Consider the following 25,172-nt stretch of genomic DNA (forward strand, 5'->3'; position numbering starts at 1 on the left):
AAGTTAAAATAAAAGAATGCTTTCTTTTTCTCCCCCAAAAGCCACAATGATTTGGTCTGCATTACAAAGCCATAAGAAAGTCAATTCTAAGCACTATATGAGCTACACTTTTTAATCCTATCATGACTGTCATTCTTTATATAAAATAAAGTCATATGCATTGTAGGAAATGTAAAAGCCCAAAAGGTTAAAGCTTTGGATACAGCATTTAGCTAGCAGACTAAAAAACTAGATCTCTATTCTACTCACTCGTATCCCAACTTCCACTTATCTTCTTGGAATTTAGATATTTATGAGTTTTTATTTCCTTCTAACTTTGTGTTTTAATTTTATGGAATAAATAAGGTAACACACCTATACCTCTACATTTGACAATAGTAGACACTTTTTAAAGGGTTAGAGGGTATTTTTGTCTATATTTGTTAGGTCTCACCTGATTAGACAGACAAAGTATAAACTAAAAGTTTTTATGGGATAAAACATTTTTCAATTACACTGCAACATCAACTATCCCTCAGAACTTTATTTATCAAGAAAAGAATATTCTGTAGAGTCTTATGATGAAATAGTATTTCTCTAAGTTCCCAACTTCCACTATACTATTTTTTAAAATAGCATAATAATTTCAAGGTGTTTAGGTACGAACCATAAGAAATGTGGCTGGGCCTGGCTGGCTTGGCTCAGTGGTTGAGCGTCGACCTATGAACCAGGAGGTCATGGTTCAATTCCCAGTCAGGGCACAAGCCCGGGTTGCAGGCTTGATCCCCAGTAGGGGGCGTGCAGGAGGCAGCTGATCAATGATTCTGTCATCATTGATATTCTCTTCTCTCTCCCTTCCTCTCTGAAATCAGTAAAAATATATTTAAAAAAAGAAGAAGAAGAAAGAAAGCAATGTGGCTGGCTCTGGCCAGTGTAGCTCAGTGGCTGGAGTGTTGGTCTGTGCACTAAAGTTTCTGGGGTTCAATTCTCCCTCAAGGCAGTACCTGAGTTGCAGGTCTCTGCCCTGGTCTGGGCCCATTGGGCATGTGTGGGATAGGCAACCAATCGATGTCTATCTCTCTATCTCTATCTCTATCTCTATCTCTCTCTCTCTCTCTCTCTCTCCTCCTTCCCTTGGCCCCCTCCCTCCCTTCCACTGTAAAAATAAAATCAATGGAAAAAATATCCTCAGGTGCAGATTAACAACAACAAAAAGGTAATGTGGCTGAATGTTATTAAAGTTATGATAATTTACTAAATGGATATCATAATTCAATTGCTAACAGTAGACACTATTTAGAATAGCTGTCCTTCACCTTATACTTCCTTTGAATGTTACTTTCTACACCAATTCTACTGGACACCTAATTCTACTTTAAGTCAAGATAGAATTTACAAATAGTTTGTTATTAGCTACATTTTCTAAACATTAGGTCAATTAATACAGGCATTTGCTAATTTTAAATTATATGACCATCCGAGCACTTACATTGAGTCATATTTTCAACTTAACATCTACTTCTTTCAGCTTCTTATGAAGTCAAATACAAAGTAATAAAAGGCGAAATAAATTTTTATTTTCATTGGCCCATTGTCATATTACAAGGTTTTCATATTCAAAGATTTCCCTCTTTTTTTCCAAAGATGTTATGGGAATGTTAAATAGCAAAAATTCTATCTATCTCTCAAAGAAAACTACTTTCTTAGATTAAACAACAAATCACAAGAGGAAGCTACTTTGACTTACTTCCTGTTGATTAAAATTCTTCCATCAACTTAATGCAGCTACACATATTTTGTTTTAAAAATAGGGTGGGAAGAGCAAAGAGAACTCAATTACTAAACAATAATAGAGCAGGTGTAATTTGGTAATATGGTAAGAAGGTTAGAAATAAGGTTTTTTATTTAGAGAATCTAAATCCTTTCCAAAATATAATTAAAGAGGAAAATATGAAAAGTAACATATATCTAGGCTTTAAAGAAACGTGTTTCTCAGAAAATTAGATACATAAATACTAACAAGCAAAGGTTATAAATTCACTATTTCTTAAACTAATTTGAGGGGGGAAATCTTGTATGTCAGATTCTATCTGCTTCATAATTATTTGGGTAATAAAATCTTCAATAACCAACTCTATAATAAAGTAATCTAGGTACTTTAAAAAAAATCTTGCAGTTAAGCAAAGGACTTAGTATAGGGTGTATCTAAGTATGGTAGGTACATCAAACAATGTGAGATAAATCAAGCAACTCTTCTAAAATAGTAAGTTAAAATAATATTGCACTTGCTTAGATTAATACTTATTGTTTTTAATGTATATAAAGGAACTTAATGTCAAGCCTGAATCAGCCTACAGGCATTCATTAAAGGCAAATACATGTAAAAATGTGTGTTGTATACTTCAACAACAAGGTATAATATCTACTGTCCCAGACAATTATATATTAACAAAATAATTCTTCTATTTTAATTCTGAGTTATATTTGTTGCTTTTAGTTGAAATTAGCATTTCTGACCCAATTTATAAGAACAATTTTTGTCCAAAAATTTATTGAAAGAAACAATAAGAATTTCAAAAGGCAAATATAAAAAACAACACCACCAAACCACACCAATTTAATACATAATTAAAAGGTATGTTCCTCTTCTCTAAACTTGTACAACTTTGCATTTTTATTTATTTATAATAGCATAAAGAACCAACTTTCAGGCTGCTTTTTAAAAAAAAAAATTAAGGCTTATTTATACCCAATAATTATCTTTATTCTAGAATTTTTATGTTCACTTTTAATAGTTCAATCTATGTTTCTAATGTAGAAATTGGAAGAAGAGTTTTTTAGTTTTGGAGTTTCTTGGTGTGTGTTTCTTGGTGTCGTTTCTTCCCAAACAATAATTACAAATTCACAGCAAATTGAACATAATTTTTTAAAGTATGCATAAGAATATAAAGCAGACTACTAAAAATATAAAAGTATTATTTGATGTTATAGTCTGTTTTTTAAGACTAAAGAAAATACATAGAAAAGGAAAATTTTAAACAATTTCCTTAACTTCACCATCTTTTATGTCAATTTTCTATGTGGTCCATTTTTCATTCAAGGTCTACATATCTTACTATGTATTAAAATTATCAATGAATTTAAAAGCACTGCTATAAAACTTTTCTTTAGTCCATTCAGCCCCTTAACTAATCAAACAATGAAACAAATATTACAAGGTGAAGGCTGACAAAAAATCATAATGAACCTCTCAGATGAGAAACTAATTGGTACTTAGTACACAATGGCTTACATTTAATCCTGTTAATAACCACACAAAAAAAGAAATAAAAGACTCACTTTTCAGTCATCTCTCTGGACCACTGGGCTAAAATAACAGCATGACTAAATCTGACATTGACCCCGTGGCCCTGCTAGGAGTTAAAAGAATTCCTTTGAGTCTTCTGAGGCCTGTTCTCAACTGCTCCAGAAGGGGTGGGCTAGTCATACACACTTGTTAACCTTCTTTACAGTAACAGGTCAAATTAGAAATGGTCATATACGCTGTAATATACACCAGCTTTTACTTTAAACTTTAAGTCTGTACCTTATAACAACACAAAATTTAATAATAATAATAATAATAATATAAGAATAGCTGGCTGATAAAGTCATAGATGGATGAAATGTAATTGGAACAGTAAGACTGTATTCAACAATAACATATTACTATAAATAAAATTTAAACAAATAATATATCTAAATTAACAAGACTAAAATTGAGAAAAAGCACCAAGATGATCTGTCATCTATTTGTCACCTAAAATCACTAAATTTTAAAATATAAAAACTCCATATATAAAATTTTCTAGATATATCACAAAACAGTTTTCAGCGAGCCTACTAAATTAAAATATACCTAACACTTTGTGAAGTTTTGCAGGATTTTGTGACATGAACCCATCAATGACAAAACAGAAAAATACATTGTCAAAATTATATAAATTTGCTTGAAACCAGGTTACTTTTGTCCTTTCATCCTTTTCAAAACACAGCTTATGATTTCCAAAAAGAAGATATTAGCATCTCATACCTTCCTCTCTAACTAGAGATTTAAAATAAAATGGACATGGATTTACTATACTTGATAAGATTTCTCTAGTTCTAATATTAGTATTTTTAAATTATATTTTCTTAAATTAAATAAAATCCCAGATCTTATTCCTACTTCATAAAGTCTAATTGCTGAAAATCTAAATAAACCAACACTAGTATATTTAATCATTTGCTTCAAGTTTTTGCATTAAAAAATGACTACAGTTAATTTATGAAAATATTTAAATATACCATTTTTATATACTGGAAGCCAGTAGATGTCCTTATAACACTAAGAAATAAAATTATTATATATCAAAATGTACTTTAATTTGATTCTACAGCAAAATATATAAATTTTACATAATTCAAGTTCTGCGTTCTTACAGATTGTTTTTTAAAGTTTAGCTTATCATATTAATAAAAGAAAAAAATACCAGTCAAAGAACTATTATTTAAAATGAACATAATGTAACTGAATATCAGCAATTATCATCAAGGATTGTTTGGTTAATTTTGTGAAGGCTTAAATTAATTCAAGATAAATGCCAGATTTAAAATTTTAAAAGTTATCACAATCAAACTTTGTGAAATATGTCAAAGTGTAAGTAAACTCTGAGAAAAAAAGAGTTCAAGCTCTAAGTTTTCAAAAATCTATAACAGCATATAAATCTCTATCTGTCAAGTGTAGACATCTTGGATATGAGCTTTCTTTCCCCCAAGTTCTTGTTCTCTCATCCACAGTTTAGTATTTTTCAAGAAATACAAAAACACCTCAAAATTACCAAGCAATCCCTGTTTAAAGCTCTAATGCAGAGCCTACTCTTTTAAACAGAAAAATCTAAAAGGTTTTCCAAGCGCACAATGTAATTTTACCTTCATTGGCTTACCTTCAAAGCATTTTCTGGTCTAAAAAATATCAAGAATAAAAGTATTTCCATTACACATTAATAGTTACTCTACATGTTTAGCCATTCAGTTTTAAGAGAATCTTCCGCCCACTGCCAAAAGAAAAAAGAGAGGGAGAACAAAAAAGAAATCCTACAAAACGGGAGTTTCAAATAAAGACTGGAAAAGGAATCAAGAATCATGACCTTTAAAAAAAAAAGTTGTCTGACGATTGTGAAGGTTTTAATAGCATGAAAGCCCTTTACCAGTTTGCTCTTTCCTTAATAAATTTCAAGTTCGGCTCTGCAGCGCGTTCCTGCTGAAAGCCACACACAACAAACCTGTGCCCTTAGCTTTAAGACCTAATAACATTGTACGTGAACATTCAGTAAGGGAATAGTAGAGAACACTCTAACAGAAAAATTTGTTATTTGCACTAACAGAAAAATTTTCTTATTTTTAGAGCTGTACACTTTCACAACTGAATCTGTTTTCCATATTTATACTCTGATTTGATGTGAATACTGGAAATAAATATATTGTAGAGCTTAGTGTTTTTTAATAATTACATATGAAAATCAAATGTAAACATAAAACACCTTTGAAACTACTAGTCAGAATTAGGGAGAATCATTTTATAAACTTATAAAACCGCTATAACAATGATGAAAAGGAAAAATTATTAAGATAATTTTAATTGTCAGGGATAATACAAGAGCTAATAAGATTATCAGGATACATTTTCTTCCTAGTTTGAAACTCACTGATTTTAAGAGAAATTGCTTCTTGAGACATCATTAGACAGAAATAAAATTGTGAAATACATAATAACTAGAAAGTAATAAAAACAAAAATTCAAAAATGTCATTTGTTTTTTGATAATAGCAAATTCTATAAACCAGTTTTATAGTCTAGGAACACTAAAGTCCAGAAGAAAAACTACAATTAGTAGGCACAAAAGAAAACTTGCCAAAGTATTTAACACACATCCAGAAAGAAAATTTTAGATAACTCATTGCCATGGTGTATAATCAACTGAACAAACAAAAACCCCTAAAATTATGCATATCAAAATTAATCCCTTTTCATCCTATTTATCAATGCTAGAAAGTTCTCTGAGCCTATAAGTTAACAGTATATCACAATATCATGGTATATTTGGAAATTTTTTACAAATTATTACAATTTTTAAATGCTAAAAAATACTTTTTATTATTTTATATTAATTTAAGGAATTCAAAATTCCATTAAATAATGCTATTGTATGTTGGCATCTTCACAAAACAAATGTAAAACAGAAGTATCTTTGATCACATTAATTTGCTATTCTAAAATCTTCAGATATTAATGAAAAAATATTTTGAGGGGATGTTAGGATAGAAGCCTCCACTATTCCCTTACAGCAGTAACAAATTATTCAACATTTAAATTGCCATAGCAGTTCTCCAAAGATTTAACATTTAGTAGCATGAAGTTGTTTCATAAAACAAAATCCTTCACATTTGAAAAGTAAGCATATTTTGCAAGAATAGGAAAATTTTAAAGATCTGGTCAAGTTAAAAACGTATGTCTCCAATCAATGTATATTGATGTCTATTTGAATATATACATATCATAACAAGAAAAAATGAATGTAAGAGATATCACATATTAGATTACAGCTGATTACCTATGGATATCTTTTGAATATACAATAATATTTAAATTAAAACTTATAACAGTACTACTTACTGCTAATTTGTATTTCTAGTAGTATTTACTTAATTCAACTATAATATAACATTTTTATTCCATCAGAGAGCAACCATGAATAGAAAATTCTGGAATTAATACTTTCCTATCAATTTCATGCATAAAGCTAACATATCTTTTGAGCTGCTCAATGGCTAAAAAATTAAATTGTTACTGTTATTAGGAAAACAAAACCAAGAACAAAATTAGTTTAGTTTTTCCTTGCTAGTCCCCATGGATCTAAATCCACACAATAATTCTTCCCAATCTGCAAAACAAAACACACAAATGGATAGGCTAAGGAAGAAAGATCAAAACAAAGAAGTGGGGGGAGAAAATTCCCTTTCCCTTTAGCAATCAACAAAATAACAAAAAAGAAAAAGTGGAAAAGTCGCCCAGAATATATGACCATGTAAGCATGGGCACTCTTGCAGAAAACCAAGTCTGCAACCCAAAGCCATGGGAAATTTAAATTAGAGCGAACGGCCACAATAGGCAGGGAAATCTGTATAGATAAAAAGGGAGTGCTGAGGTTGCAGGTATACTGCTAAAGATCTTTTGAGATTTCCAAACAAACTTTATTAGTTTTATTAATTTTAAAAAGGCATAACTATCCACAATGTACCATAAAGATTAAGTTTCTCCCCCCTTAAATCAAAATGTACATATGTATGTGATGTATCCAAGGGAAGAGTAAGGATTCCCATTGCTTAATCCTGAGAATCAGCAAATCAGAAATCTGCTTCACAACTCTATCTCCTTCCATATTCAAATAATGTTAAAGCAATGAAAATTTTTAACAAAAGAAAGTCAGAAATAAGCCTTTCGCTCCTGATGTTGACCTAAGTGATGGCAATATCCAGCTCCTCCTTGACTATTCCATAAAGAACTATATACCAAAGTTAGTTTAACTAATCAAAACAGCTTAAAAATTAGATGATCAGTGGCACAACCATTACATTTCACCTGTTAAATATAGCAATAAAGGAAATTTCCCAAACTAGAACATCTCAAACAGAAGAATAAAGGTACTTATACAACAACCAAAACAGTCATGGTGTTAAAAACCAATACAAATATTCGATAACTTAGACCTGATGAATTTTTGCCAGTAACTCAGCTATTCAAAAACATCTGAATATTATTAACCTTTTTAGGAAAATATTTCATACACATAAAAGGCAATCATACTATATTAAAGTAATAACATATTTACAGCAATATTTAAGTTATGTTTATTCTCTCTCAAAATTTATGTTATTTTTAAAGCAAAACAAAATAGGTGAACTAGACAGGGTACTGAATATAAAGCAAAATATTAATTATAGGGGATTGAGGTAATTTTCAAGTACTTAGAACAATAAAAATTGACTCGCAATTAAAATCTTCTTTAGAAGTGGAAAGTAATACTATTTCTAAGTAAAGTCACTGACAAAAGTTCACTTTTGTTTCAATCAGATCATTTTACACTAAAAAATGATTAGAGCAATATAAGGAGTAACTTATAGGATTAATGTAATTGCATACCTTTTCTTTAAAACCTCCTTTCTTTAGTTAAATTTATTTGCCATTTTCCTCTATATCTTGAATTCCTCTCACCTGACTTTTCAAAGTATAATTATTCAATTACTTAGTAATGACATTTATCAGCCATAAGTAGACTATTCCCTGTATCTTTAAAATTTCTCATTAACTACAAATATGGGAAGACTATTAAAAAGTTTTCTAAAATTAGGGCTTTCCCTTCCTATAGTGCAGAATTCTGTTAGAGGCACTATTCATTACAAAGCAAAATCAAATGTGACCTACGCACGCCAATAAAAATTTTCTTTCAGTAAGTAGCTCTAAAGAGCCAAACTTTCATGTTGAGGTAATTATAAATTAACTATATATTTGGGCAAGAGCAGGGGAGGAGAGTACAAATTATTCTCCCATATTAGAACTGTGCTGTCTTCCCTTAATGTGAACGCGAAAGAGCAGATGCTCTCAAGTCCACCACTGACAATTTTCAAAACTATGACAAAAGCTGAAATTCTAAGATAAAAATGTCATAGAAATAGTTATATACTAACAGACAAGATCCACTTTTAAATATCTATTACTACCTTTCATTTACATTTGAATCCAAATCTTTATTGCAAAAATAATTTTTGCCCCCGAAATATATCTGATAGAACGTTATCAGATCAAGATTTAAAAACTAAGAAACAAGTCAAATCTCTTCCTTTAGATATTCCTAAGTATCTCTGTGTAATCTGAAAAGAAAATGTCACCATATACATGGTGATGCTCAATTAAAATATTTATTTATTATAAGCAGAATCAACAACAATCTGGTAAGTACTCAAAATACCAAAAACTTAACCATGACAATTTATAACAAAACAAAGATAAACAATAATTTGGCTGAATAACTTCCTTAAGTCAAACACTTTTATTTTATTAAGTGTTAACAACGAGGGGAGTGTTAGCAAGAGATCAGTAAATCACTTGGAAGTTAAATATAAATTTAGCAAAAACTTAAAAACAGGACCTATTTAAAGACATGAACTATCTAAATAGCCTTTTCTATCACAAGGGAAAAAAAAAAAAGAGTGTTTCCTTTTCTATATTTCTTATGGAAAATGTTTTAGTTTTTAATCAAATGTAGTTCCCATCAAATTTACCTTCTGACCATAAAAATATACTGTCTATAAATTACTTATCTTCTTAAACTAGTAAATTACTATAGGAAATACAGTACCTTTATAGCAAACAGCTATAAGAAAATTACAGTTAAACACTCTTTATCCAGACATCAGTATTCAAGTTCCTATGACAAGGAGATAAAAATGAAAATGTGCCCACCTTATTTTATGCTTCTCCATTCCAAAAAAGAATAAACCTGTAGATGAGTAAGTAACTTATAATGGCAACTAAGTCATTAGTTCAATACATATATATATTATATTATTTTTTACTAAGCAGTTTTCAACAAATGTAGTATATCTTATGCAAAAATTTAATCAGTTTCTAAAAGAAATGGCAAAAAAAAAAAAGTAAAATTTAATCCTGTCCCTAGGTACTTATCACTGTTGAAAAGCTACTGTAAATGGATTTAGACTAAAAGTCATAAATTGACTTTGCAAGAATGCATACCTAACTTACTGATCAACAGTAAAATCGCAAAAATTAGCAACATGCAATATCAACGTTCCAAAATGTTATTAAAATCTAACCCAAAGCTGCCTTAGCATTTCTGGGGTTTCTAATGAGATTTTCAGTCTGCTGAACAATAGCCATAAAAGGCTTTCAAACTTCACTCCATTCACAACTAAAGGTGAAATTGAACATTTTTATTTCTTCTCTCCCTATGACAACTTCACTATAGAACAGTGAATAACACAGTTAAAATCATTATGCTAATTAGAAATTAAATAAAAAGATGCCCTAACAATAGTTAAGTGTAAGGTAACATGCTACAACTAGAGACAGTTCAAAAGCAGCTTTGGGAGTTGTGTAGTACAGGCTCACAAAAGCTGAAAACATCAGGAGGGAGCGCCTTGATGTTCCGGTCACTAGAACTCTAGCATATGGCCACTTTTCAATTATAAGGCAGAAATTAAACAAGCAGCAATGAGAAGAATGTCAAAAAGCAACCCACTGTTTGTTTGTTTTTTAATTTTTTAAAAGTGATTTTAGAGAGAGGAAGGGAGAGGGAGAGAGAGAAACATCAATGATGAGAGAGAACCATCAATCGGCTGCCTCCTGTACACCCCCGCACTGGGGATCAAGCCCAAAACCCAGCACCATCGGAAACTGAACTGTGACCTCCCAGTTCATAGGTTGTTGCTCAACCACTGAGCCATGCCAGCTGGGCAGCAATCCACTATTATAACCTATTTGGCCATAAAATCTCTCAAGAAACTATATTTACTGAAATTAAACTGACTAGTTACCTGATAAATGCAAAAAGGGGAGGAGGGAAATATTACCTTAAAGATTTGAGGAGCATTAAAAGCAAAGTTTAATTAATTAAAATTACTATGTTAAAGATGGTAAGGAGAAAAAAAAGACGATAAGGAAGAACACAAGCCAGGAGATGCCAAAAGTTACAGTGTAAGACGTATTCTAATTAGAACAGCCCTGCATAAAGGACACTTTAAAAAGCAGTCCTTTGACTTATAGCACCTGGTCCATCTGAGAGAATTTTTCTATCTGCCACAAAGTCATATAAATTATCCACATTTTTTTTAAAGGAAAATGAGATATAAAGTAAGAAACTGGTAGAAAACATTAGAACAAAATAATCACCAAAAAATCTTGGTCAGCAATCTGAACATATACAAAACATAAATGCCCTTCCTCATTTATATTTAGGCTAAGGTGGTTGTCTAAAAAGCCATACTATTAAAATGTTTAATCATATTAACCACATATTAAACCATTAGTTAAACATTAATGATACTATACAGTCTTAAGTTTCTATTAGGTTTTTTCAATTTCTATTATTCCTCTTTGCATTTAACCTAAACTTTAAATCTTATCCATTCTTTAAAACTCAGTTCAAAGGGCTACTTTTCAATTCAGTCTTATACTTTGCCTACCCACAATAATCTTTTTAAAAATATATATATTTTATTGATTTTCTATAGAGAGGAAGGGAGAGAGATAGAGAGCTAGAAAAATCGTTGAGAGAGAAACATCGACCAGCTGCCTCCTGCACACCCCCCACCGGGGATGTGCCCGCAACCAATGTACATGCCCTTGACCAGAATCGAACCCAGGACCTTTCAGTCCGCAGACCAACGCTCTACCACTGAGCCAAACCGGTTTCGGCCACAATAATCTTTTTTTAAAGTCTATTACATTCACCTTAAAATGACTATGTACTGTGCTGAAGCATCTCTTATATTTGTAAAAATATATTTAACTCTGGTCTCACAGTTAAGTTTCCATATTGTCATGCACTTTAAGGTTTCTAAAGGCAGAAATTATATAGCAATTGTAAAACCACAACTTCTTAAAGATACAGTGGCTTATACAGTGGAAGAATCCAATAAGTAAGTATTAGACTGATTTTTAAGATTTCAGATTTAGTTTTAATTAGAACATATAATGTCACCAAATCAAATTTAATTCCCTACCCTGCTATAAAGGATACAAGTTACCAACCAATTACAACAGATTTAATTCCAATAAAATTTAAGGAAAAAATTTAAGAGCCAAATGGGAAAATCTTAACACTGACCCTAGTTATATTTAATGAAAAAAGAATTAGTGAGAATTTGTTTAGGTGTGATAATGATATGATTATTTCTTAAGAATATTTACCTTTCAGAAATACATACCCATATTTTCCGGCGTATAAGACGACTTTTGAAACGAAAAAAAAGTCAACTGAAAATGGCCAGAGTCAAAGTCTATAAAAAAAAAGAACTGGTGTTGCCTTGGAAGTGGGGGAGGGAGTCTTATACAGCAAATATAGGCCTAAACCTATGTTTTAACTGTAAAATTAGGGGGTCGTCTTATCTGCCGGAAAATACGTACTAAAATGCATGTATGTATGTATGTATGTATATCAATGAGTGAAATGCTGTATGTGATTTGCTTCAAAATATTATAGGGGCATGGAGTTAAATATAATATTGGTTATAAGTTGATAATTTGTTGAAGCTGGTTTATAGAATACTAAGTCCATTATAACATTCTATCCTTGTATACTTTAAAATTTCCATAAAAAATTAACCAAGAGTTAGCAATTACTCCCAAAGCTAATAATATCCCTTCTCTATGCCGGAAAATAAGTTGCTGACTATTCCTCTATAATTCTTACAGCATTAGTGTCTCTCCCCATCATTTAGCTGTCATATACAATCATCCTCCCAAACTTGAGATCACCCTCACAAACTAAAAACCATGCTGTCTCCCTGTGGTGCATGTTTTCTTCAACCAGGTAACCTGTCTTTCTAAAACATGAGAATTGCAAGCCAATCCTACTGAGGACAACAAAAGAAAGAAAATAAAGGGTGAGAATTTTTAAAAGAAAACAAATGACAGAGTAGGCATCGTTTATATAAAAAAGGAAAGAGTAAAGAAAGGAAAGAAAATGAAGCCTAGATCTTAGAAATAAACTCCTACATCCCTCAAAACTAAGAGAAAGTAGAGAAAGCTAAGAGCCAGATGTAACTAACAGGAAGTTTAGGTCTATGTTTTGGCATGAACTTATTATAGCCAAAGCCCTCATCATAAAACTATATACTGAGGAAGGCTAGGCTGAACATTCATAAATGTTACATCCCCAAGGCCTCAATGGAACCTCAGGAAACTAATCAACAAATCCAAAATCAGAAAAGTATTGAAAGCTGGAAGAAGAACAGAAAGGGGGGAAAATGCCTTTGACTTGAGTATTATCTGCCTGATAGTGTATTATCTCTAATTGTGTACTAAAATAAAACAAATGTAAGCATCTCACTGAAACTGAAATAGCAGGAGAAAGCCTTAATTATCCACAGAGCAAGAGTGGTGCTGTACTCATTACTACAAATTTAACAATAGTAAATGGAAAATATGTATGAACTTATATAGTCTTTCATATGTTCATATACTACCTAAAATTCACTACTCCTATTTTTTAGAGTTAAGTTTTTAACCACATCTATCACCAGGATTTTGAGAGACTTAACTCCCATGGTTAAGAAAAAAGAGACTGGCATGGAAAAGACCTGCCATCAATGAGTTTATAATCTCTTCTCTTATATCCTATTGATATTTAAATATGCCATAGTTTGGGGATGGGAGTTGAGGGAAGGAAAAGGAGTACACAAATTAGCTGTTGCTGCTGTTTAACAATCATCATTTCAAAAGTATGCCGGAATTTCCACAAAATTCCACCAACATGAAAAAATCTTCTCTAAAAACTATTCCATACACTGAATCAGACCTTTCCCAAGATCTATTTATGAATGAGATAATATTGATTAGAGAATAACAACACACCCAAATAGGTATCAGCACTAAATATACTGCTTACTAACTGGAAAGAAATAGGATTATGGCATTAGCAGATCAAGGAAATAAAATAGGAATATATATTTGAATATCTGTAAGAGTTTGTAAGAGTCAAGCAAGTTAATTTGCAGGCTGCAGAATTTGTTTCCATTTGACTGGAACAAAATAAAACACAAATTCTAGCCTGGCCAACATGGCTCAGTGGTTGAGCATCAACCTATGAACCAGAAGGTCACGGTTAGATTCCCCACCAGGGCATATGCCAAGGTTGCAGGCTCAATACCCGATGTGGGGTGTGCAGGAGGCAGCCAATCAGTGATTCTATCATCATCATCATTCTCTATCTCTCTCTCTCTCTCTCTCTCCTTGAAGTCAATAAAAATATATTTTTAAAAATTCCTAGGAGCAAAGAGTAGGGATAAATGTCAATATGGATAATAAAAGCATACATTGAATGTCTGGGATCAAGAATTACTTAGGTCTTACATCAAACATTTTTACTAACACACACACACTAAACTTTAAAGGAATACATGCCTATAAGAATGAATAAGTTTCTTTAAAAACTATACATGAATGGCAACATATAAGGAAATTTTATGCAAAAAGGCTATTCTAGAAAAACATAAGCAACAGCTATATGAAACAGAATGAGGGGGGAGGACTAAAAAATAACAAAGAGCCTGCCAAATATTAGTAGAAATGTGCAAATCATATAGAAATGTACAACACGACAAGTCATCATAAAAAAACAATGCTGCCGGAACCGGTTTGGCTCAGTGGTAGAGTGTCGGACTGCGGACTGAAAGGTCCCAGGTTCGATTCCGGTCAGGGGCACATACGTTGGTTGCGGGCACATCCCTGGTAGGGGGTGTGCAAGAGGCAGCTGGTCGATGTTTCTCTCTCATCGACGTTTCTAGCTCTCTATCTCTCTCCCTTCCTCTCTGTAAAAAAATCAATAAAACATATTAAAAAATAAATAAATAAAAATTAAAAATTAAAAAAACAATGCTGCTAAGCGGAATCCTCGTACTGGTAGGAAGTATAATGGTGCAGCCACTGTGAAAAATGGTTAGGTAATTCCTCAAAAAGTGAAACAAAAATACCAGTAATTCCATTCCTAGGTATATAACCAAAAGAATATCCAAAACAGGTATCCAAATAAATATGAATGTTCACAACAGCACTGTTTACAATAGCCAAAAGGTGGAAATAACCCATATGTCAATCAACAAATGAATGGATAAACAAAATGTGGTATATTCACAGAATGGAATATTATTCAGCCTTAAAAAGAATGAAGAACTGATATTTGCTACAACATGCACAAATCTCCAAAATATTATGCTGAGAAAGCCAGACACAAAAGATCACGTATTGTATGCTTCTATTTAGGTAAAATATCCAGGATAGGTAAATGCATAGAAACAGAAACAGATTAGTGGCTGCCAGGGTCTGAGGAGGAAGGAAAGAAAGTGACTTCAATAGATACTGTGTTTCCTTTGGATGTGGTGAAAATGTTTTGGAATTACAAAGATGTAATGGTTCTACATTTCCAATTAACTAAAAACCACTGAATTGAGCATTTTAAAATGGTTAATTTTATGTTAATTTCATCTCAATAAAAAGATATCCTCAAAACAATGCAACTCTTCTGTACAAATATTTGATAATTTAGTGATTAATGGCGTCTCTCCCCTTTTAAAACAAATTCATACATTTATACCTGAACCCATCTTTTATTTGGCCCCTCCCACTCCAGTCTACCGAACAGGTATAATCTCTCCTTCAAAATTCTTCTTTCTAAAAACATTATTAGATCTCCTTTATTCTGACAAAACTTTACTTGATTTTGCTCTATGTTTTATTTCTTTTCTACATACTATTTCTATGTACTATTCTATTTCTTTTCCTCCTTTTGCTGTCAAATTCTCAGAGTTGGCCTCTTATAGCCTGAGGCAACCACCTGTTTTTATAAGTAAGACTTTGTTGAAATAGCCATCCCAGGTCTGGTAGGTGTAGCTCAGTTGGCTAGAGCACCCTCCCATACAGCAAAAGGTGGTGAGTTCAATTCCCAATCAGGGCACATACCCGGGTTGTGGGTTCAATCCCCAGTCGGGCACATGCGGGAGGCAACCAATCGATATTTCTCTCACATCATTTCTCTCTTTTTCTCTTCTTGCCTCCCTCTCTCTCTCTCTCTCTTAAAACAAACAAACAAACAACCATCCATCTCATTTCTTAGGTATTATGCCCACAATAAGGGCAAAGTTAAGTAGTTAGGAGATCCTGTGGTCTGGAAATCTAAAATACTTCTTATCTGGCTTCTTATAATAAAGTCTGTTGATCTCTGGAGCTCCAGAGCATGATCTCCATTCAGTATCATCACTCCTCTGAGGGCAAGTGGGTACCAGGAAAGGTTTTGGAGCAACAGTAAAATATGAGTAAAAAGGGCATTTCAGGACCAATATAGTGTGCAGGGAAGATATATTTTAAAAAAAAAATCATTTAGGAAACTATTGCTAGGCATTGGGTATAAAAGGTAAGAAATGAAAGGGACTTTTTAAAAGGATAAGTATCAATACTAGATGACTACTTATGACAGAAGAGACAAAGCTAACACTGAAATTTCAATCCTGTGATGTGGTTCTCAGAATTTGCATTCTCTCCTATAGTCTATTGTACACTTACAGCTTTTCAGTTTCCTACCTTACATATTGTGGAATTCCTAAAATCTTTTTAAAAATATATATTTTATTGATTTTTTTACAGAGAGGAAGGGAGGATAGAGAGTTAGAAACATCAATCAGCTGCCTCCTGCACATCCCCCACCAGGGATGTGCCCACAACAAAGGTACATGCCCTTGACCAGAATTGAACCACCGTACATACCCTTGACTGGAATCGAACCTGGGACCCTTCGGTCCGCAGGCCAATGCTCTATCCACTGAGACAAACTGGTTAGAGCTAAAATCTTAATATTAATTTCATAACCTATGTGTACCAAGCATTCCCCATGCTTGCTACCTGAATAACTCCTAGGTAAGCAAATCACTTAAGCAGCAGCAGACCCAACAGAGTTGGCTGAATGAGAGCACAGGACCAATGTCAGAGGTGAATAGAGTACTCACCTGTGGTATCAAGCAGAGAGAGGGGGAAACTAAGATTTCAGGTCCAGAACTGGCTCTAGCCAAACAGGAAGAAGCAGCTATGAAATGGCTTAGAGCAGAAGCAGAGTTTCTTTGATATTCTGACATACTCTTTCTGATGTGCAACAGCCCACCATTAGAGTAGCCTTTGGTGAGTGGATCCCACAAGAAACAAGGCAAAAAAACACGACCAAAAGGTGAGGAATTAAATGGAGCAGACCCTTTCTGTCTAGGAAAACAGTCTTCTAAAGGTGATACTACTTTTCAAAATGGCCAACATGATACTAACCTTCATTGACAGAGTTATCACATCCCACCAGATTGAGAAGGATATCGTCATCTTTATCCTCGACTCCACAGCCCAGCAGCATCCAGCTTTCCACGTTGTCGCTTTCTGAAATGGTGCTCTCTTCCTCTTCACTTGAACTGACTTCTATAACCATAACCTCTCGGATCATACCTGATTTTTCTTCAAGTTTAGGCTTCTTAATATTCCTCTTGCATTTCTTACCATCCAACTCATTCGAATGAAGAGAAGCAGGAGAACCTCTGGTCTTATCTTTTGCTTGCACTTTAAAATTCTTTCTTTTACATCTATAAATACTATCTTCATCAGACAAAGTGATAACTTCTGACCCATCTGATACCTGGATGATCTCACTATCTGAAAGGATAATTAAGTTATTTTGATTTTGCTTATTACCAAAGGATTCAGAATCCCCAGAGTTCTTTTCTTCATGTTGCTCCTCCCTGATGATATTATCAAGATCTTGAGCGTAATGAACTTGGCTGTAGAGATGAAATTCCACCTCACTATCAACACTCAGTTCACTAGATGTCTCTTCACGATAAAGGTCATCTTCATATGCTTCTACAGTCTCATAACCACCAAACATCATGAAAGTCTGTAACGGTGATGCTGTAAAAGAGAAAGTCATACAAAGAAGGTATTTTTAAAACTCAGGTCATGCCTGTTTAGTGCTAACTTCTATACAAAGGCTATCATTTTTCTCAATAACATATTAAAACACCTTTTTTTCACCCTGGCCAGGTGGCCTAGACACCGATCCTTAAAGTATCTGCCCAGACACCAAAAGGTTATGGGTTCAAGCCCCAGTCAGGATGCCTATCGGCGGCAAATGATTGATGTTTCTCACAAGATGCTTCTCTCTTCACCCCTCATTCCTTCCTCTCTAAAAATCAATAAAAACATACCTTTGAGTAAGGATTTTTTTATTTAAATATATTTTATTGTTTTTGTACAGAGAGGAAGGGAGAGAGATAGAGAGCTAGAAACATCGATGAGAGAGTCATCGATCAGCTGCCTCTTGCACGCCCCCCACTGGGGATGTGCCCGCAACCAAGGTACATGCCCTTGACCGGAATCGAACCCGGGTCCCTTCAGTCCCCAAGCCGACGCTCTATCCATTGAGCCAAACTGGTTTCGGCAGGATTTTTTTTTTTTTTTTAAATACCTTTTTCTCTTAGAACACCCTTCCCCCCTCCCCCCCCAAGGATTTCTAAATCCAATTATAACCTACTCTAAATGCCCACCTCTCCCAAATGAAAATTATTACCAACAAATTGAGTTATAGTTATTAAAGAAAATGATGTATTTTGCAGGTATGTTGGAAAGGAAGAAGAAGGTTGTGATCCACTGCCTATGACACCTAATACTTTTTCTCCAAAATCACAAATACATTTATGTAATTCTCACTATTCCATCCATTCTACCTCTTCTCCTTGGTTCTGGATCTCATCTTTTCTGGCACACATTCTCATATAGGAATATTACTTCAGCTATGACTAACATCTACAATGGGTAACAATTTTATTTTCCGTTTTTGTGTAGATTTTTATTCTCAATTATAAAAATAATCTCATGGCTTTCTAATCCTTAACTGGAAAAAAAAAAAAAAAAAAAAATATATATATATATATATATATATATATATATATATATATATATATATATAAAAATATCTGATAAACCTGTGCCAGCTAAAAGATTGTATAAAATATAAAGTTACTCAAGACCTGAAACTGAGGTAAAACTCTTAGCTTTGGAAGAACTTTACTTTCAGACAGTGAGCATATTAAACCCTGTCATCCTTCAACTCCGCTTAAGCATCACTTCTCAGAGAAGCTTTCCTTGACCCATCAGATTAAATTAAATGTCCCCTTCATAGGCTTCCATAGCACTTTCAAAACACCATATTTCTAATTACTAATTTAAAGTAAATCTCCTACAAGCACAGATCATATACCCCATGAGGGCAGTAATTATATGCTTTTGGATCCCCAAAACCCAACAGAGTAACTGATATTTTACCAGGATCTCTATAAATGTCTGTTAAATTAATATAGGATGAATAAATGATCAGGCATTTGTTCTTAGCCATGATGTCTAATAAGTTCCTAAAATAAAATTATGATGGGATAGATTCTGGAGTTGTGTCCAACTATTCCAACTCTCTCATATAATCAACCAAAAACCTATACAGTAGATGCTTCAATTAGATACTGATAGAATACTGATCTAAATGAGAGCTCTGAAAAAAGAAGTCATTTGTTCAAAAACTAGGGACAGCCTAGAGAACAATAACAATGATAATTTATTCCTTCTACTCCCCTTTTATCTATACAGATATAATTTAGAAAAACTAGTCATTTTCTTAGATTACTAATTCTCTGCAGAAAATGTCAGGGTGTTCTTAAGGTAGATTTGGTGATAAAACCAGCTGACTTCAAGAATCCTATATAATAAAAGCCTTATATGCTAAGTATCCAGTCATCCAGTCGACTGTTCAACCAACCAAAGCATAATATGCTAATTGTACACTAAGGCCGCTCAACAGCTCACTATGACGTGCACTGGCTACCAGAATGCAGAGTTGACCAGTAGTTATGACATGCACTGACCAGCAGGGGGCAAACACTCCAACCCATATGTTAGCTTGCTGCTCAAGTCTGGCCAATGGATCAGGACTGAGTGAGATGGGCCAGACATACCCTGGAGCCCTTCTGTGGTTCCTCCCCCCTGTCCAATCTCCATTGGTCCCTCCCAGGCCCAATCCTGCACCAGTGGGGTCCCTGGGCCTGGCCTGCACCCTCTTTCAATGCAGAACCCCTTGGGGGATGTCAGAGAGTTAGTTTCAGCCCCATCCCGCAGGCTACTCCCCTTGGGAGGGCACCAGACACAGGGCTCATGGCTGGTGAGCATTGCTGTGGCAGCAAGCCTCTCCTGATCAGGACTGATTGGATGCGAGCCTGCAGCAGGCTCAGTGGGGCCAGGATGAGCAGGAGAGGCAGGTAAGAGCTGCAGGTGGTGATAGACTGCAGGGTTTCGGCCTGATCCCTGCAGGCCACCAAGAAGGGTCCCCCCATGAACGAATTCATGCACTGGGCCTCTAGATAAAAAATTTTGATGGAAAAAAACACACCAATTTTTGTTGTATATCCTAAACTTTGCCAATGTTGTATGTCAATTATACCTCAATAAAGCTAGATTTTTAAAAAGAGTAAGTTCTGAGTTAACGATACTGTACTGTATACTTGAAATCTGCTAAGAGAACAGATCTTAAATGTTCTTACTGAAAAAAAATAAAAGGAAATATGTGAGGTGATTGATGTGTTAACTAATCTTAATGTGGTAATCATATACATGTATGTCAAATCATGTTGAACACTTTAAACTTACACAATGTTATTTGTCAATTATAATATATCAATAAAGATAGGAGAAAATAAACAAACTTTTAATGCCTTTTTTCTTCTAACAGGTACATTTTTTTTTTTTCTGTTTCCTTCTTGCACTGTCTTTCAGGTGGCTATGCAGTTGCAGTCATACAAGTTGAATGTGGCTGTCTGAATAATAATGCTCATAGCATTTATCAGTTTATATTGAAATGTTAGCCTCAGAGGAATTCAAATAAAAGATGAATCCTTTCCTTTTCATTTAATAGGTAAATTAATTCTAAAAGAAGTCAAAGGAATTATGCTTCTCTCAAAATCCTCACTGGATCCATCCTGAGGATCCAGTGTGGACTTAAGATAAAACATAATTCCGGCACAGCACAGAAAAAATTAAAGAGCTAAATTACAGAGTTACAAATTTGTACTACTCTTGGAGCCATCCCAAAGGAAAGGGATTAAGAATAGAGCCATAGGCACACCTGTGAGTGTATGCCAAAAATAAACTAAAAGAAATATAATAAAAACTGACTTCCTTGGGCCTGAGGGTTTATCTCTTTTCCTGAAATGTAGAAAAATGAATTTAACAATTTAGCCCCTATGGCCTTTAAGAGGATTTTCTATCTTCTGTACTTGAAAATTGTGCTCTGCATAACTTGCTCTTCTATTTATGTAGTTTATGTATGCCAGGGTTAAGGTTTGCCTAAGGCTATTTTGGTTTATGTTACAACTTTAATTACATTCAAATGTATTTATTTAATTAAATTTTTTTTAAAGTGTATACTTAGAGGATTAATATGAAATTTTGACTTAGAAGGCTTTCTCAGCTTTTTTATCAAGATACACAATTCCCAAGCATCCTCAACTGGATAACATTAGGTCCCTATAAGAATCACAGAATTTTAAGTTTGATAACCTTTCAATTATCTCACACAACATCTTCAGTTATACTGAAGATGTAAAATGAGGTCCAAAGAGATAGAGAGGCCTATTCAGAGTTTTGTACCTTGTTTAAGAATATAACTAGGGCCAATTCACATTCCCCTAACTTACAGCCAAGTGTTAGCTAAGATTTTTTTTTTTAATTTTTAAAATAATTTCGAATAAAGATTTTTTTAAAGCCTTTCTTCAAAGCTATATTTGAATTGGTTCTAACAGCTAAATGTAGTTCACGAATATCCCTTTTAGTTCCCAGAGGAGTATAAAAACCATGGAAGGCAAAGCATACATTTGAGTTTGTCAGTTTAGCACCCAGAAGCTTCCCGACTTGGTACTCAAAGATCATAGACATCCATCCCATGAGCAAAAAAGATTTAGGTTTTGTTAAGAAACTTAAATATTAGTTTGGGGATGAAACTTACCTAAACAATTAAAATGGCTTAAAACAAAGGCTCTCAACATTCAAAAGTGGGAACAGTATTTCTTCACTGAGTTTTTAAGCTAGACAACGGAAGACTTATTTAAACTTTTGGATTTAACTATACAATCTTTAAAACCAATTCTTCTGCTCTAACAGTCTACCTTCTGATTATTCTGGGCCTTTTGCTCTTAATTCCTTTCAAATAACTTTTAGCTTAATGGTATTCCTTCTTGGTAACAAGAGGTACCCACCCATTCTCACAGAGATGTAAATTGGGATCTTGATTTTTAAACTCAGTTTTCACTGGAAAGTGACTAATAGAAAGTATTTTCAACTTAAAATCTGCCTTACTTTTAGTGAGCTAACCTGATCGTGAGATATTAAAAAACTATTAAGTTGGCTCTAGTGTTAAAGTCTGTCCATTCCTCAGATGTGACTTTCACTCTGAAGCAAATCTGACTGGAGAACCCAACCGAACAATAGTCACACAAGAAGAGGGAGAATACAAGATGTTTTATTGGGAGAAAATTGTGCTAAATTTATTCAGAAACGTCCAGCTGTTCTTGGGATACATAAAGTCCCCTTAGGATAATTAATCCAATATCAAAATACTCCCTACACCTTTCCCTCACCTTTTTCCTTTTGCTAGGCAGCATCTTACCTTTATAACTACCTTAATCCTCACTTCCACTTCCACAGCTCATTCCCCACCCTCCGATTCTCCGGAAAAGAGCGATACTGAATGTTCCCGAAGCATAATATTGTCGAAATATATATATAACAAAACCCACTTAAAAGTCTTTGGAGGCGATAGCCTAAGTATTCAAAACACAAAATCAAGTTTTTGGAAGGGTCCTGAAAGAGTGTGCGGGAAGCTTATTTACTCTTCCAGCCTAAAAGATCTCCAGATTCAACCCTGTAGTCTGACACAAGGGTAAGTTCAGCCTGAAGATGAGATCTGTGGTCCCCAGCGAATCTGCACGGAACCGCGGCTACCCCTCCGGCCTGCTGACTCCGGGCAGTTAAGTTTGCCCATGGCCCCGGCAGCCTTCTTCAAGTTGAATTAATAACTGCGGATTCTCGAGAGGTGAGGGATCAAGGAGGGGAATCTTAGCGAACGCAGTCCACATCTCCCCATTTCACATGAGTAAAGGGGCACATCTCCCGAAAATGTCCTGGCCCTGCAGCTGCCGCTTCGGGCCCCAGAGGCCGGAGTTGGCCGATGGCTGTTCGGTCCTCCCAGGCCCGGCCCCGCTTCTCGGTGCGGCGGGACCTCCGCGTTACACCGACTCATCGATCAGCTTCCCCAAACGACAGGCACGATCTCGGGGTAGCGGAGGTAAAACAGAGAGAACCGCAACCCCCACCGAGGCCAGGGGCGCCCAGCCCTTTTCGAACCACGACCCTCGGGCAGTGGCCAGGCAAGGGGGAAAGAGGACACCCCAGCCGGTCAGCCGAGCCGCCCTGAGGGATCACCGACCGCGCGCCCCGCCACGGAGGAGGGACGGACGGGGAGCGCGGAGGCCGGCGAGGAGACGCGCGCCAGTCCCACAGCCCGGCGGGCGAGGCGCAGGGCGAGCGGGGGCCCCCAGGCGCGGGCCGCGCGGGGTCTGCCACACACATACTCACTGCCGCGGCTGCGACCAGGAAGCACCAACCAGGAACCAAAACGCGTAGAGGGACGGGGAGGGGCGAGGACGAATGAGGTAAGAAAACCGCGTCCACGCGGACCCGGGAGGAGGGCGGGCACTTCCGGGGAAAACACAGCTCCCGGGAGTCGCCTTCCGCCCCCCGCGCATCCTGCGGGACCTCTGTACGCATGCGTAGCATCTGTTAACCCTTTCCTTCCCCGCTAATAATCTTTCGGTCAGCCTTACTTTGCTTTTCCCCTTTCCCTTCACTGCTTCTTTCAAAGATACCTAGGCTGCATCTACAGTAGGGGACAGTTTATTTTAATGACTTTGCGCGTTAGAGATGCTACTTCCCTGATACAACCAGAGGCGGAGCTCGCACGCCTCGTTATGCGCCCGCGAGGAAAACTACATCTCCCATCATGCCCCTGGGCCGGTTTCAGGACAGGCTCCGCCTCCTTCCCTCAGGATCTCTTGGTCCCTACTCCCAAGGCCACGTGGTGGGGGTTCCCAGCCGTGTCGGAGGTGGGGGGCCAGGTGTCGGGTATCGGGGGGGTTGGCTGGCTGTGCGATTGTGTTGGAAGCCTCTGGCTTTGGTTCCTTTGCTCACACTTTATTTTTTTTTAATATATCTTATTGATTTTTTTACAGAGAGAGAGAGGGATAGAGAATTACAATAGAAACATTGATCAGCTGCCTCCTGCACACCCCCTGCTGGGGATGTGCCCGCTACCAAGGTACGTGCCCTTGACTCCGACTGGAATCGAACCTGAGACCTTTCGGTCCGGAGGCCGACGCTCTATCCACTGAGCCAAACTGGTTTCGGCTGCTTACACTTTAATACTTAGTAATAATAAACCCATCTGTACAACTTTACAAATAGTGAAGCAGCTTTACTAGTATCAATTCGCTGGCCCTTGGCAACAGTCCTGAAAGACAAGTTTGACATTGGTTCTTTTGGCCAACATTTCTTGAACCTCAGTTGAGAGAGACACAGTATTAGCAACTGGGGATATGAAGTTTGTGATCTCATAGAGCTAAGGGTCCTACCTGGGAATATAAAATACAAATAATTATAAATCTAAGAGTTTGGCTGAGAAAATTATAAAAATTATGGTAAGCGCTAGGAAGCAGGACGGTACAATGAAAAGGTAAAATTGAAAGACCTATTTTGCAGAAGAGGAAACAACTAAAGAGATTACTAGATTGCTTACGTGATGTGTGTTGTGTAGAACAAATGTTACCTTAATAAAATAATCTGTTGAGCTTTTATCTAATGCCAGGTTGGTTTTTAAACATTCCCATTTCACAAAAAGAGGAAATAAATTCAGAAAAGTTAAGTTCTGCCCAAGACCAAAAGGATAGAAATACTCCAAATTACTCTGCCCAATCCTCATGCATTCAGCCAAGGTTTTCTAGTTCCTATGTTCAGAGTGCTTTAGTCACCCACCTTTAGGTTGTTTCATAAAACCCAGAGTCCTTTGGATGACATAAAGGGCAATTCATGAGTTGAATCTGCCTATCTGTTAACCACAATGCTAAATCTTGGGAAGTAGCCAGAACACACTATGTTCTCCCACATCTGTGCCTTTACCTAGGGCACTCCCACTGCCTGTCAAGTCCTTCTCCCTGGCTCTGCCCAAGCCCTGGGTCTTCAGGGAAACCAAACAGAACAGG

The 25,172-nt window shown here is 35.5% G+C and overlaps 1 protein-coding gene across 3 annotated transcripts in view; it reads right to left on the reverse strand.

Annotated features, from left to right (window-relative positions):
- Positions 1-23,591, reverse strand: part of ZCCHC7 (zinc finger CCHC-type containing 7) — a 155,527-nt gene extending 131,936 nt beyond the window's left edge. The window contains exons 1-2 of one of the 3 annotated variants that reach the window (XM_084898897.1): positions 23,494-23,591; positions 17,101-17,730 (exon numbers count right to left, since the gene is read on the reverse strand). In XM_084898897.1, the coding sequence (XP_084755023.1) occupies positions 17,101-17,710 (610 nt within the window). In that variant the 5' untranslated portion in view covers positions 17,711-17,730; positions 23,494-23,591. The other 2 variants (XM_084898898.1, XM_084898899.1) reach the window with 2 other exon arrangements.
- Between the last annotated feature and the right edge of the window lie 1,581 nt (positions 23,592-25,172).

Source organism: Pipistrellus hanaki, assembly GCF_964339955.1.
Source record: "Pipistrellus hanaki genome assembly, chromosome: 11".
Lineage (NCBI taxonomy): Eukaryota > Metazoa > Chordata > Mammalia > Chiroptera > Vespertilionidae > Pipistrellus > Pipistrellus hanaki.